Source organism: Anas platyrhynchos, chromosome 1 (genome assembly GCF_047663525.1).
Source record: "Anas platyrhynchos isolate ZD024472 breed Pekin duck chromosome 1, IASCAAS_PekinDuck_T2T, whole genome shotgun sequence".
Taxonomy (NCBI): domain Eukaryota; kingdom Metazoa; phylum Chordata; class Aves; order Anseriformes; family Anatidae; genus Anas; species Anas platyrhynchos.
In genome coordinates, this window is record NC_092587.1 from 79,452,259 (window position 1) to 79,467,738 (window position 15,480).

Below are 15,480 nucleotides of genomic sequence, written 5' to 3' on the forward strand. Positions count from 1 at the left end.
ACTGCAGTCTCATATTGGACAGGAATGTACAGTGCAATGCAATTTATGTTTGTAAGAACACTGCATAAAGCACCAGCAGAATCTTAAAACTGACAAGCTACTTAGCACTTTCCCCATGTTTCTTTTTCTATTATTGTAAAATTCTCTCTCCTTTGGAACCAATTGGATTTTTTTCTTTATCTCAGTAAATATAAACATTGATATGTGTTTTCTTTACCACAAGTTGAATTAGTATAATTCTGCTATTAACAATGGATGGGTTTACAATCTACCTTATGAGGCATTGTAAAGTTGTCCTTCCAAGCAGGCTTACTCACTATATACTTTCAAGCACATATTTTTAAGGACGGCAAAGGCCCCCCTTCCCCTCTGTTGACCACATGGGCACATCAAGCATGCTGAGAAGCACAATAGGCAAAGCAAGCTGTCTCTGCACCTGCCCACAAAACAGCTGTTCGACTGGGAGGGGAATTGCCAGAGAGTAGTGTGTTTTCAGCAGCTTTTGTGGTCCTTTCTCAAACACTATTTTGGCACAGATATTGCCACAGAGGAAAGAAAAAGAAAAAAAAAAAAAAAGCATTTTTTCCCAGAGTAATTATTATTATTAAAAAAGCATCATCTCATGTTTACAGTCTTCTCATGTGGATACATTTTCTCAGCCTCAGCTGACTGTTCAAGAGAGTGATCATCCCGGATCTAACAGAGTCTTCCATCAGGTAGGTAGCTCTTCAGCTGACTTTAAAGAATACCTAAATGCTTGTTTCCTAAAAGATTCCACATAATAAATAAATCTGAGCATAGAAAAGTCCTGTATTCCCTGCCCTCTTCCATTTTCCCTGTAGCTGTATGACTTTGTCCCAAGTGCCTGAGAGTATTTTGTTTTCTGATAGCTGTTCAATAACATGTGAGGCATTTCTCCTGCCCACAGCCACTTTTGTCTCCTGAAGATGTAATGAAAAGTTCCCTGGAATCTCAGTTCTAAGGCTTTAAAGACTCTTCTATAATATTGGAAAAAAATCTTACTTGTTCAAGATGGTTTGATAGAGAGCTTGTTTCTTTGCTTTTTGAGAAAAATATCAAACCTCTCTGTTGCTGTCAAAAGTTCGAAAAATATATGCTTTTCCCAGTACAAAAATTTCACAGGCTCATATGGGTTGTAGCCTTAACTCAATAGACCCAGTCATTTATTTTATAGGGCATAGATGATCAGATCTATGTTGCAGATCTATTTCAAATCTTTTTTTTTTTTTTTTTTTTTTTTTTTTTTTAATGTTTGCCAAAGAAAACAGTCTACCTTGAATTTTTTCTTTGTTGATAAGAGGGTGATTTCTCTCATTCTAGATATCCAAGATATTAGAGGTCCTAACATTCATAGAACCACATACTTAAAAGACTGATTCTAGAAAACGAGTGTTATAGACATATTTTACAATAAGAAAAGGGACAAGTCTAAAGGAAAGACTAATCATACTGGAACTTTCAAATGATTATAAACATCTCATTTTCAATACAGTTTGCACAAAACACGCCTTCTCATTAACAAATCAAATGTTAACAATGGTGCCTAGACAAAGAGAACTGTATAGAAAATGAGGGGGGAAGGAAATGCTGAGAAAACAGGACAGGGAAGACCCTCTCAGTGACTCCTTTTCAGTCCCAATTTCTCTTCTGCCACCTGGGACAGCTAATGAAGTTTTTTACCATTTACATTTCGTGTCTATCCTACATACACTTTATTTTCCCCACTCCTGCGGCCTGGAGCGGCTGTTCAGTTTCCCAGCCCAACCACCTTTTCCACCTGAGGCAGTCACTCCTCTGTTGCTGGATGCAGGTGTTGTTGTGGGGAAACTCGAATGCCCCAGAAGGTGCCAGGCGGCCGGATTGCCTAGACAACCTCCTCCTGCGTGTTAGTGCAAGTGGGAGCTGCTGGAGAGTATCTGCCCTTTTTGCTTTCACCGTTAGGTGTCAGAAGTGAACCATACACACCATTTCAAGGCTTTAAATACTTCTGTTTTTCGAAGCTGTTACACAGAATTGCCTGCTAGGATGTTATGTAATATTTACTTATGCTTTCTATTTAGAAAGTCAGTCACAGTGCTATTTCCTTCCCACATCTGGAAGGCCAAGCAAAGCATGGTTTGGTTGCAGACTCTGCAAACCCTCCCCCCCTTGAAAGCAGCCTGTGTCAGATAACAAATACCAGCTTGCAGAATGTGCTCCCCCCTCTTCAGGTGAGTTATAAAGTTATTAAACATCTTGATTTTCATTAGCTAATCAGCTTCTCTCTAGTATTGATAAGAAAGTGTCAGTGGAAAAATGTCGTAAATGTATTTCTGGGGAAAAGAAATAATTTAAAGCCTACATTTGCATCAGTTTCTGTTTTCAGTTACGGAAAAGAAAAAAAAAAGAAAAAGGAAGAACTATAAATAGTCAAACAGATAAATTGCTTATCAGCATGATTGTGTAAAGCTCCTGTGATTTTAGTGGACACCTACACCTAACCTCACAGGAGCTGCCTGGGCTGTCTTCACTTTTGGTATTCCTTCTTCCATCTTCCCCCCGTCCTTGAACTGTTGTGCTCCTCATACCTGGCAGCTCTGCTTTTGTAGAAGTCAATATTGAAAAAGAAAGAAAAAAAAAAAAAGGAAAAAAAAAAAAGGTTGGGGGGGGGGGGGGAGAAAAAAAAAGCAGCAAGGCTAGATGCAAATACTGGAAGATGATTTTAAAATAAAACTTTTCACTCACACTAACACGTTCTTAATCCAAAACTCACAAGCATCAAGATGCATGTATCCCATCAGGACTTTTTGCAGTGACGTGATGGACAAGGACTGCCCACGGTTTGGTCTATATCACATCTACTGGGTTGTTCTTGTGCTGGCAGCCATGTGCTGGTTTTGGGATATGGCTTTTGTATCATTATGGCACCCAGACAGACTGATCTTCTGTGTCTCTATCCTGGTCCTCTTGTATGAGTTGTCAGGACTTTCTCAAAGGCTGAAGAATTATAAATATATTTATTTATATATAAAGAATAATAGCATAACTTAGGTTGGAAATGTCTTCTGGAAAACATCTAGCACAACCTCCCACTCCAACTAGATGAAGCTTGGAACTGGTTGTTCAGGGCCTTGCCTAGCTGTGTTCAGAGTATCTTCAAGGATAGATAGTCCACAGCTTTTTTGGGCAACCTCTTGCAATAGCAAACCACCAGTACAGTAAAAATGTTTTTCCTAATATCTAACGAACATTTCCCAAGTTGTGATTTGTATCCATTATCCATCTTGTCCTAAGACCACACACCCCTGAGAAGAGACTGGCTTTGCTTTCCCTATATCATCCTGGCAGGTAACTGTAGATAGCAATATAGCCAGTCCTGAAGCATCCTCTTCTGCAGACTGAACAAATGCATTTCCATCAGCCTCTCTTTGTACGTCATGTGGTCCAAGCTCCTAAACATTGCCTGGCCTCTCCCCTGAATTCACCCCAGTTGGTTGATGTCTTTCTTGTACTGGGGATCCCCAGCCTAGACTCAGCACTCTGTGTTGTTATGAATGCTGAAGAGAGGGGGAGAATGACTTCCCTGCTGGCTATCCATTTGCTAATTCAACCCAGGATGTGTTTGGCCTCCTTTGCTGGAAGGGGCAGGGCATACTGCCGCCCCAAGTTCAGTTTGTTCCCAGGACCTTCGCTGCAAAACTGTATCCTTTCCGTTGTCTCCTAGCCTGTTCTATTACTAGGGAATATTCTGTTCTAGGTGCAGAACTTCACATTTCATAGAATCCCAGAATCACAGAATTTCTAGGTTGGAAGAGACCTCAAGATCATTGAGTCCAACCTCTGGCCTAACACTAACAGTCCATTTGTCTTCATTCAACTTCAGGAGATGCCCATTAGCCAATTTTTCCAGCCTGCTGGCCTTTCTTTGGATAGCATCCCTTATACGGCCTGCAGATTTCAGAGGGTGAACTCATCTATTGTCCACGTAATTGATGAACACATTAAGACTGCTAGCTTTAGTATCAGTCCCTGAGGGTGGCTGCTGGTAAGCAATTACCACTGATCACAGTCCTTGAAACCTGACCATCCATCCAATTCAGTTACAGACAGTTACACAGGCTTTGCTGAAGTCAAAGTATACAGCATCCATTGCTTTCCCCCCATTTACCAAGACAGTCACTTCATCAGAGAAGGAAATCAGGTTGTTCAGACACAAATTCTTCACAATTTATTCTGCCAAATCCATATTGGCTGTTTCAAACAAGCTTTTTGTGTTTTATTTGGTTGGAAATGGCTTCCAGGAGGAATTGTTCCATAGCAGTCCCTGGGGTGAGGTAAGGCTGATCAACCTGTAGTTTTCTGAATCCTTCTTCTTGCCCTTTTTGAAGATGTGTGATGTTTGACTTTTCCACATTATCAGGAACTGCCATGGTCTTCAAATATAATAGAGGGCAGCCTTTCAATGACGTTGAGCTCTTTTTGCACATTCTCAAGTCCATCCCATCTGGTCCTGTAGACTTAGGTACATCCAGCTACTTATGTAGTTCTTAAATATCTTGAAATATCTTGATGTACTGCAGGTAGATGAGATTTTTCCACAAACTCTGCTCCTTGACTCAGGGACATAGCAGGCCTGAGGGCATAACTTACCAATGGAAAGCATCTAGTACTTTAGTCTCTTCCATGTCCTTAGTCACTTGGTCTCAAACACCACTGAGCAGTGCATTCATATTTCCTTTAGCCTTCCTTTTTGCTGATGGTGTACTTAGAGAAACATTCCTTGCTAATTGCAAATTCAGCTGAGGTTTTGCTTTCCTAAACATCACTGTGTGCTTGGGTAGTGCCTCTTATATATGTCCCAGATAACCCATCCTTGTTTACACCTTTTTTGTACTCCTTACTGTTTTTGTGCCTGATCAAATGCTCCATTTCCATCCATTCTGGCCTTCAACCATGCTTGCTTAACTTTCTGCATGTCAGAATGGACTGTTCTTGTACTTCAAAGAGATCTACTCTGAAGATTTATGAACCCTTCTGGTTTCCTTTGCCCTCCAGGGCAGTCTTCCATAGGATTATAAGAAGATCCATGAACAATTGAAAAGGTACTTTTCTGAACATCAAGGTTTGTAGTTCTGCTGTTTGTCTCACTCATGTCTCTCAGGATTTTGAACTCCACAATCATACGGTCACTGCAGCCAAACTGCCCTTTCTTTGACCTTTATATAATCAGTCAGTTGAAATGAGCAATACTGCTTGAGAACAGCAGGTCCAGAAGAGCATCTCAGATCATCTACATTAAATCCACAGTCCATAAATCTCCTGGATAGCTATTGCTATCTCAACAAATGTTTAGGTGAGTGAACTTGCCCATGAGTATCAGAGCCTTTTAAGTTATGAAAACTCTTCCTTGATGTACCTAATTAAAAGCCCTGCTAAGCATGGTTAGCAAAGCTATTTGCAAAGGTAATCTTGCCCTGCTTTATCAGTTGGATTCTGTTTCTTCTCAGCAGTCCTTGTTCCTCATCCTGTGTACATAGAAGACAAATCACTCCCTGTAGCTTCAGCCAGGTATTTATGCACTGAATGTATCCTCTCTAGCTGAGTCTTTTCCGTTCATTGAAGGGATTGAGAACATAGCTTGGGACCCCACACCTTCTATTCTTATCCCAGAGCACACTATTTTCTGTCTTTTTATCTGTCTTCCTTTTATATCCAACCCTCCATCATGTCCTTCTGACTTGATTCTGTAGGCTGTCCTGTTCTGGAAGGCCTGTGAACTGCATGTGCTGGAATCTTGAAGACCTGATGATATAGATAGCATCTTTATATCATTTCTTACACCACTTGTTCCTTCTAGTGCTTCCACACCCCTACGAGCCCATTCATTCCTCATTCCTACCAATCTGGATATTTGTATTGCAATCGTGTAGGTGTGCAGACCCACACTGCTGTCTCTGCAATGCTGCAGGCTGCACAAGCAGTCTGATGGATTCTAGCACAACTCTACTCAATGTGTCCATACAGAAATCAGAGATAGAAAATGCCTATTTGACTATCTTTGCTGCACTTCATACCAGGAAGACCGTACTCAGATCTATCCTAGCTCATAAAAGATAGGCAGCTTAATCAAGCCATGGTGGTTTCTAGCATTTATACAATGTAAGTACCCATATATTGAATGAACATGGAAAATGAACTTTATTCTTTTATTTAGAAATGTATCCTTCTGTGGTCCAACAGTGCTACAGGCAGAATTTTGGGGTATTCGGTGAGTTCTTGTTTCCAAGCATACGTGTTCTATCTCAGCACAAAATTGACAAAGATCACTCAAGAAATCCAGCTGTTGTAGTCCTGTCTTTAGGAATGTAGTAGGTTGGGGTTTTGTTGTTGCTGTTTTGTTTTTGTTTTTTTCACAATTATAGAAAAAATGAAAATATTTGAAAATAAATTTACTTTTTTTTTTTCTTTGCTTGTCAGGAAAATGGAATTATAAGTAAGTTTCCACAATTTAACCTTCTAAATAGTCGTTCTGAAAATGATACCAGAGCTCAGAGAAAATCATCAGAACTGGAAAACACCAGCACCAGTGTCAAGCTGCCTATGACTGCTTCAGGTAGACTATAAGAAAGCATGCTAAAAAGACTAGAGTGACAGGTTGTGTGTATAGATAGTGAGTGTATGCAACCAGGATACTCACTGATGAGAGGTTCTTTGCTAAATGTTCCATGAAATATTTAATAAACAATTTGAAGGGCAGGAATATGGATGGGCTTGTTGATTCCTAACAATTCTACTTGCAATGTGAGAATGCAATAAATGGAATATGAAAATGAATAGACTAACACAAATACATAAACGAGAAATTTATATATTATAAAACTGAACTTGCATTTGTCAAAGATTTATGACAGATCATGAAGCAGTATTCTATTATGGTGATAAAACACTTTTCCCACTTGCTTGTAACTGTGTCACATTTTATTTATGTGGGCTAAATTGCATTTTGGGATTCCTCAGATGTAGAAGGTTTCTGGATGAGTAGACCTATTTTTACGAACAGTGCTTGGAAAAAAAAAATGTAGTGGCCTCTTGTCTTCAAATGATTTAGCATCACTGCATTCATGGATGGAAATCTGCTAGTGTTTAACAAAACACCCATGTGCATGCCTAGAGAACACATTGATTTACAATCTCTGTTTATTTGTCTAGATTTAAATGATATAAAAGGGGGTGTAGGTAGAAATTTTTCTGTACAGGTAGAATCAGGATTAGTAGAACAGCAGATTTGGGTCCCACTTAATTCCCAACCTCATGCATTTGAACTTGATATTTTTTGTTAGAAAAACAAGTACTTAAAAGCTTTGGTTAACTAAAGCTTACTGCCATTTCATAAATATGTCAATCCAATCAATAAAAAGCATACAGTTCTTCATGTAATCTGTGAAGCTTACTGAAACAGATAGACAACAGATGGGATTTCCAAAAACATCTGGGTATGTGACTTTGCTCAAAATCAAATGATTTTTACCTCAGCTCTCAAAATCTTGCTGAGAGATGATGAATGTTTTGTTGAACATAGAACAGTAGGTCAGAAAAGAGAGAAAAAGAAACATAATTTTGTACAAAATGTCAACATAGAATCATAGAAATTATGGTTGGAAGGAACCTCTAGCAGCCATCTACTCAACCTCATTTTCAAACAGATATGCTTTACTCTAAAATGTTCCACTGTTAAAGCAATTTGCCATTGACAATGTATTTAGCCACAGCTTGAGTGCTGTATTCAGCTCTGGGGCCACCAGTATAAGAAGGACATGGACCAATAGCAAGTCATGAGCAGGTCCAGAGGAGGGCCACAAGGATGATCAAGGGGCTGGAGCACCTGTCCCATGAGGGAGTTGTGATTGTTCAGCATGGAGAAGAGAATGCTCTGGGGAGACCTTATAGCAGCTTGCCAATACCTACGGGAATACTGGAGAGGAACTCTTCATCAAGGACTGTAGTGATAGAACTAGGAATAATGGTTTTAAACTGATAGAGGGTAGGTTTAGGTTAAACATTAGAAATAAGTTATTTATTCAGAGGGTGGTGAGGCACTGGCATAGGTTGCCCAGGGAAGTTTTGGATGCCCCACCCCTGGAAGTGTTCAAGGCCAGGCTGGACGGGGCTTTGAGCAATTTGATCTGGTGGGAGGTGCCCCTGCCCATGGCAGGGGTTTGGAATTGTGTGATTTTTAAGGTCCTTTCCAGCCCAAACTATTTTGTGATTTTGCGATTCTGATTTTTGTTCTTATTTTCTTGTTTTCTAATTTAGAAGCCTTGAAAAATTTTAGAAACCAGTTAACAGTCTATGAACAAAAAGAAATTTTCAATTATCCAGAGCTATGGTTTCTTGGGCTGGAAGCTAAAAAGATCGAAGGTTTACCTGAAGCCCAGAATAATAGTTGTTATGATGATGAGAATGGTTCTTACCTGAAGGTAAGTGGAAACATTATGGTATTCACTTTCAGATCAATAAGTTTGTAGTGACTGTCGACTCTTAAGGGATCAATGTGAGATAAATGTTGTTTCCTGAAGGTAAATATTCCCATAGCAAAAACATCAGTAATAATCATGGTAAAGCTTAGAAGAGAATCCTAAAGAGATAACCGCTTTTCCTCAGGCTTGATGCAAGGTGGGTGGATTAATGAACCATGCACTTGTTATTTTTCTCTCTTACAGTTGCTTAATGTAGACATCACTTGCAACAAATCCAGCCTCTTTCATGAACTACTTTAAAACATGATCTTTGCCTTGCTGTTTGAATCTGAACTATTTGTTTTCTTTTGAAGGTTTTACATGACCATATTGCATATCGATATGAAGTGTTGGAGGTCATTGGAAAAGGGTCATTTGGGCAGGTGGCTAAATGCCTGGATCATAAAACCAATGAATTAGTGGCACTGAAAATAATAAGGAATAAGAAAAGGTGAGACATCCATTGAATTTAAACCAATACAATCAGCTCTTTATTATGTAGGCAGTGACAAACTGAGATAATGTGAACAAAGCAAAACCAAGCCTCCAGTACCATAGGTTTTCATTAAACACACTCAGAACAGAGTGAAGAAAGGTTAAGTCAGGGTCTCAGAACTAGCCTGAACCCAGTGGAGACACAGTCTATGAAAGCAGCCACAGTTTTTCCATACTTACAGAGAGGTCTCTTATCTGTGGCACAGTTAATACACAGCACAGGTAACCAGCCCAGTACAACTGTTTGCTGAGAGCCTACTTTCCTACAAGACCCCAAAACACCAAGAATAGTCTGGGGGGCTCCAGTCGCTCATTTTAGTGTGGAAAATTCTGTGCTATGTTCCTAAGAAACATCTTCTCATTTATGTGACAGATTATAATTTTGTCAGTTGAGTTTAGTGCTAACTGAAGTCAAAGGAGCAGATGAGAAACAGAATCATAGAATCATTCAGGTTGGAAAAGACCTCTAAGATCATCAAGTCCAATGGTTAGCCTAGCACTGCCTAATCTACCACTAAACCATGTAACTAAGCACCACATCTACGTGTATTTCGAATACCTCTATGGCTGGTAACTCAACTAGTTCACTGGGCAACCTGTTCCAATGTCGCACAACCTTTTCAGTGCAGATTTTTTTTCTAATATCCAACTTAAATCTCCCCTAGCACAACTTGAGGCCATTTCCTCTTGTCCTATCACTTGTTGCTTGGGAGGAGAGACTGACCCCTACCTTGCTACAATCTCCTTACAGGTAGTTGTAGAGAGAGAGAAGGTCTCCCCTGAGCCTCCTTTTCCCTAGGCTAAATAACTCCAGTTCTCTCAGCCACTCCTCCTAAGGCTTGTTCTCTAGACCCTTCACCAGCTTTGTTGTCCTACTTTGGATACACTCCAGCACCTTAATGTCCTTCCTGTAGTGAGGGGCCCAAAACTAAACACAGTAATTCAGGTGCAGTCTCACCAGTGCTGAGCACAGAGGGACAATCCCTTCCTCAGCCATGCTGGCCACGCTGTTTCTGATAGAAGCCAGGATGGCATTGGTCTTCTGGGCTACCTGGGCACAATGCTGGCTCATGTTCAGCCTGCTGTCAGCCAGCACCCTCGATCCTCTTCTGCTGGGCAGTCTTCTAGCCACTCTTCCTCCAGCCTGTAGCGCTGCTTGGGGTAGTTGTACCCCAAGTGCAGGACCCATCATGTGGCCTTGTTGAACTTCATACAGCTGTCTCAGTGCATCAGTCCAGTCTATCCAGATCCCTCTGTAGAGCCTTCATACCCTCAGGCAGATCAATACTCATGCCCAACTTGTTGTCATCTGCAAACTTACTGAGGGTGCACTCGATCCCCTCATCCAGATCATTGATAAAGATATTGAAGAGAACTGGCCCCAGTGCTGAGCCCTGGGGGACACCACTAATGACCAGCCTCCAGCTGGATTTAGCTCCATTCATCACGACTCTTTGGGCCTTGCCACCCAGACAGATTTTTACCCAGCAAAGCCTATGCCCATCCAAGCCATGAGCAGTCAGTTTCTCCAGAAGAAAGCTGTGAGCAAGTGTCAAAAGCTTTGCTAAACTCTAGGTAGAAAACATCCACAGCAATTTCCTCATCCACTTAGCACATCACCTTGTCATAGAAGGAGATCAGGTTCATCAAGCAGAACCTGCCTTTCATAAACCCATGCTGACTGGGCCTGATCACCTGTTAGTCTTGTGTGTGCTGCATGCTGGCACTCAAGATGATCTGCTCTATGAGCTTCACCAGCACCTAACAGGCCTGTATTTCCCTGAGTCCTCTTTCCAGCCCATCTTGTAGATGGGCATCACATTTGCTAGCCACCAGTCAATTGAGACCTCCTCTGAAAGACAGGACTGATGATAAATGATGGAAAGTGGCTTGGTGAGCACTTCTGCCAACTCCTTCATTACCCATGGGTAGATGCCATTTGGCCCCATAGAACTGGGTACATCTAAGTGGTGTTGCAGGTCACTAACCATTTCCTCTTGGATTATGAGGGCTTTATTCTGCTCCCCATCCCTATGTACCACTTCAGGGGATTGGATACCCAGAGAACAAATGGTCCTACTACTAAAGACTGAGGCAAAGAAGCCATTAAGTACCTCAACCTTTTCCTCATCTTTTGTTACTGTTTCCCCCTACGTCCAGTAAAGGATGGAGATTCCCCTTAGTCCTCCTTTTTTTGTTTATGTTTTTAAGAACATTTTTTATTTTCCTTTATGGCAGAAGCCAGATTGAGCTTAGGTTGAGGTTTAGCCCTTCTAATTTTCTTCCTGCACAACCTCACAACATCATGATAGTCTTCCTGAGTGGCTTGCCCCTTCTTCCAAATGTCATAAACACTCTTTCTCTTCCTGAGCTCTAGCCAAAGGTTTCTGTTCAGCCATGCTGTCTTTCTTCCTCGTGGGCTTGTCCTCTGGTACATGGGGACAGTCTGTTCCTGTGCCTTTAGGATTTCTGTCTTGGAGAGTGTCCAGCCTTCCTGGACTCCTTTGCCCTTCAAGACTGCCTCACAAGGGACTCCACCAACCAGTCTCCTAAAGAGTTTACCCTCTCGAAGTCCAAGCTGGCAGTTCTTCTAACCTCCTCCTTGCTTTTCCAAGAACCAAAAAGTTCATTAAATTATGCTGTTGACTCCAGGAAGAGCTGTATTCAGAGCTTCAACTGTTAAGTTTTTTTCCCTCAGTGAACACCGAGAGTAAAGACGTTCTTCAAAACTGACAGTCTCACTGTGCTATGTGTGAAATATTGCTCTGTTTGAGTAAATGTAAACATTCCTATGGATTTTGAAAGCATCAGGTTTTTACTCTGGATGTTTATTTGAAACTGTTTTTCTTTATTTATTTTTTTCAGACAATTCAAAATATCTGCTCTTAAGTGCTATCTAAGACTGGTATATTTAGACTAGGAAACAACAGTGAATCAAATTTAAAGTAATTAACAGTGAATGGTGAATTTTTAATTGTCTCACACATTGAGTTTATAGTAAAATTGTGGTGTTTGCAGTGTTTGTATTGCAATAAACTTAGATTGAGTTAATGATTCATCCATTTGGATGCCATATGATATTGCAGATTTCACAGCCAGGCTATGGTGGAAGTTAAGATCCTTGATGCTCTTCTGAAGAAGGACAAAGATGATACTCACAATATTATCCACATGAAGGAATACTTCTACTTTCGCAATCACTTCTGTATTTCATTTGAACTGCTGGGGTAAAGTGTATTTTCCTTTACATAAATCTTAAGGGGCATTGTAGATCTTGTGCCTTACGAGCTTCCATTTTAATGCCTTCTTCGGAAGAATTTGTATCTCTCAATGTTCCAAGAAAGGAATACTGTCTAAATTCAAACTGCATAGCTGAGTCTTTGATCAGCAAAGATGAAATGAAAAAGGCCCCCTCAGACCTTATATAGACAATGACATGATCTATTCCTTATCTTCTGTGCTATGTATTGAAGTGTTTTTCTCTGAGATACGTATAAGTAAAATTGTGAGTTCAGAACTGGTAAACTTCAGGGTGTAGAAGCATGAATTATGTTAAATTATTATAAAATATTGCTTTATGTGAATGTATGCTGCAGGACACACCTCAGGTGGAATTTTGGATAAACTTTAAGGAAGTCAGACCATTTTATTCACCATCCTCCTTATAATCAGGGCATCAAATTATAATTATGTTTACCTATAATTTCCCATTTCTTCAAGTAACAGCCCAGTTGCTGCATGTATCATAGCACTTGCTGAATTTTCATCATCATATGGAAGTCTTGATCTCAAATACACCTAAATTAATTGTAATTAATTGCTGCTTGTAAGTCTGTCAGTCAGACACACAGGAAAAGAGTTGACTACTTGTCTCCAGGGAAGACATAGATGAGTCTTTTCAGAAAGCTGCTATGGAAAATTCACAGGAAAACATTCATGGTATAGTCAACATATGCAGCTTTTTACAGAAGAGTAGCAGACTCTGGCTGTCATAAAAAATATTTGCCTGATAAATTCTTGAATGCTTCTAAAATGCAACGAAAAACCCTTAATTTGTGAACTTTGTGCTCCATCAAGTCCTGGTAACTTTATTTACTTCCAAAGGAATGAGCCTTGTCTGAACTAGTAGACATGCAAGTGGGGAAGGCAGAAAGCTACAGTTGGTGTATGCCCTTGACGTGGCATGGGAGCTGGGGTCTCCCAGGGCTGTGGAGGCTCCTGAAAGGATTCTGTGAGCATCAGAGGCTCCCCATGTCCATCGTGACAGGGCCTGGTGCCTACCTGGTGCAGTAGGTACCAGAAACACCAGAAACAGTCCAGGCATTGGGTACCTTTCTGGGGATGGGCCAAAGCTGTTCTGGGCCATGGGTCCATAGGCTGGGCCTTGGGGAGCTGGAGCCCGGCCCTGTTGTTGGCCTCACTGGGGCAGTGGTCGGCAGCTATGGTGCTGACATGGGGTCCCAGGCTTGGTGCTTGTGGCACCCTCAAGCTCTCAGGGCACTGTTCACATGAGCAAACGCTAGTCACATCATTTAATGCAGTACTGGAAGGCACTAAGATACGATGATGACAAGAGGGATTTAAGAACCTAACAAGACCTGAATTTATGGGTTATTTATCTAGAATAATTTAATACTAATTTAAGACTTTTTAGACAAAATGGATTTATACAAGGTGCCAAAACAAAGATAAATGAGAGAGAAAAGAGACAATGTTTTTTTTTTCCTTTCAATTCCTAAATGATTGTTTTATTTGGTGTAAATCAGCACAGTTGTATAACAGCATGGAGTTTAGTAAGCAAGCATGTCTATGGACATTATGTCCTCATTAGATCTGAAGATTCAAGGAGATGTTTATGCATATTATATGCAGAACATCATTCTCAAAGAGGAAATTACTTAGGTCATTTTATTCTTCATGAGTCTCCTCCCTCAGGTAGGAAGACAGACAAAACACTTTCTTAATGCACTCAAAATTATTTATGCTGTTAAAAATAAGTTCTCTAATCTTTTTTTCTGCTTTCTGCCTTCTTCTTCCAACCCCACAATCCTCACAGAATAAATTTGTATGAGTTGATCAAAAAGAACAATTTCCAAGGTTTCAGTCTGTCTTTAATTCGACATTTCACTCAGTGTGTGCTGAGATGTTTACAAGTGCTCTACCAGGAAAGAATCATTCACTGTGATCTGAAACCTGTAAGTACTGTCATTTCCTAATGTGTTATTCTGCACAGAATCTTATTTTTTTATTGATTGAGAGGAACACTCAGTAGAATCATTAACATTTAGTAGGATATTTGTCCAGAAGCTAAAATTTCTGTCAGATGTTATTAGTACTAGGGTTAAGTGATTCTTTCTGTTGATTCAGTTTCTTTACTACAGTTTATACCTGGTTTTGTGGCTGCCAAAATATGTGCAAAAATGGATCAAATGCAGGTAATGGCTTTTTGCTTAGAGACAGAAAAAGGTATTTGTGAAATTAAATAATTCAATATGAGGAGCATTATAATATAAGTTACTCTCAAAGTAACCTGTTTCCGGTTAATCCTGTTGCATATTTAATTTCATCTGTGTAACTATAAAATTAAGTATTCTAGTAAGTAACAAAACAATTCTATAATACACTATTCAGGATGCTTACGTATTTCTGGAGGAATATCTGCGATCCAATTCTTGCTGTTATATCTGCTAAGCATTCAAGCTAGATGAAACATTTCCATTCTCCTTAAGCCCCGGTCTTAACTCTCTCTCTCTCTCTTTTTTTTTCTTTTTAATTCTTAAGAATTTTTTATTCTGTTCTTAAGAAAATTCTTTAGTATTTTTAATCTTTTAATTTCAGGTAAACCATTCTCTTGATTTTTTTTTCCGATCATCAAATGAACCAATAAATAAATAAAACATCTCTCAAGTGAAAATGCTTAGGATGGAATTCTGCTCTCACTATGCGTAATGTAATCTAACTCAGAACTCCAAAAAGTCAAGTACTGTCTGTACCCGCTGTCGTGCCAACATCTTTAGCAGACCACTTTACAGTGAGAAGTGAGGCTTGCAAGATAGTCAAAATATTGTAATCTGAAACAATTGCCCTAACAGGAAATCTCTTCCCAGGCAGCCACTGCCATGAAATAAGGTTACCAATATCAATGAGTATAGTCTGCATTTAAATAGAGTGACATTAGTGAATACTTAATGGTTTAACTGAAAGAGAATTTTGTTCTCATTCTTTAAGTATGGTTTCATGACTTGAATTTTTGTTACCTGAAGCTCACATGTATTATTACATCTGCCTCCTATGGTATTTCTCAATGTAAGTTAGGGCACAGAATTGCTGTGGACTTCATGCTAGGTAAGTAATGGCCCCAGAACCTGGTTTTGCCATTAATCAGTTTCTTTGCATTGTAAGGGATTCAGTATTAGAGAATGAATGCTACCATGAGCATGGAAGCATAGCTAGCTGCAGAGAGAGGTTA

At 40.0% G+C, this 15,480-nt stretch overlaps 1 protein-coding gene across 2 annotated transcripts in view; it reads left to right on the plus strand.

Moving 5' to 3' along the window:
• Positions 1 to 15,480, plus strand: part of DYRK4 (dual specificity tyrosine phosphorylation regulated kinase 4) — a 47,857-nt gene that overhangs the window by 22,456 nt on the left and 9,921 nt on the right. For both annotated transcript variants that reach the window (XM_072042655.1, XM_072042658.1), the window contains 7 exons: positions 633 to 716; positions 2,082 to 2,231; positions 6,478 to 6,613; positions 8,314 to 8,477; positions 8,831 to 8,967; positions 12,098 to 12,238; positions 14,068 to 14,206. In XM_072042655.1, the coding sequence (XP_071898756.1) occupies positions 633 to 716; positions 2,082 to 2,231; positions 6,478 to 6,613; positions 8,314 to 8,477; positions 8,831 to 8,967; positions 12,098 to 12,238; positions 14,068 to 14,206 (951 nt within the window). The remainder of the gene's footprint in view (positions 1 to 632; positions 717 to 2,081; positions 2,232 to 6,477; positions 6,614 to 8,313; positions 8,478 to 8,830; positions 8,968 to 12,097; positions 12,239 to 14,067; positions 14,207 to 15,480) is intronic.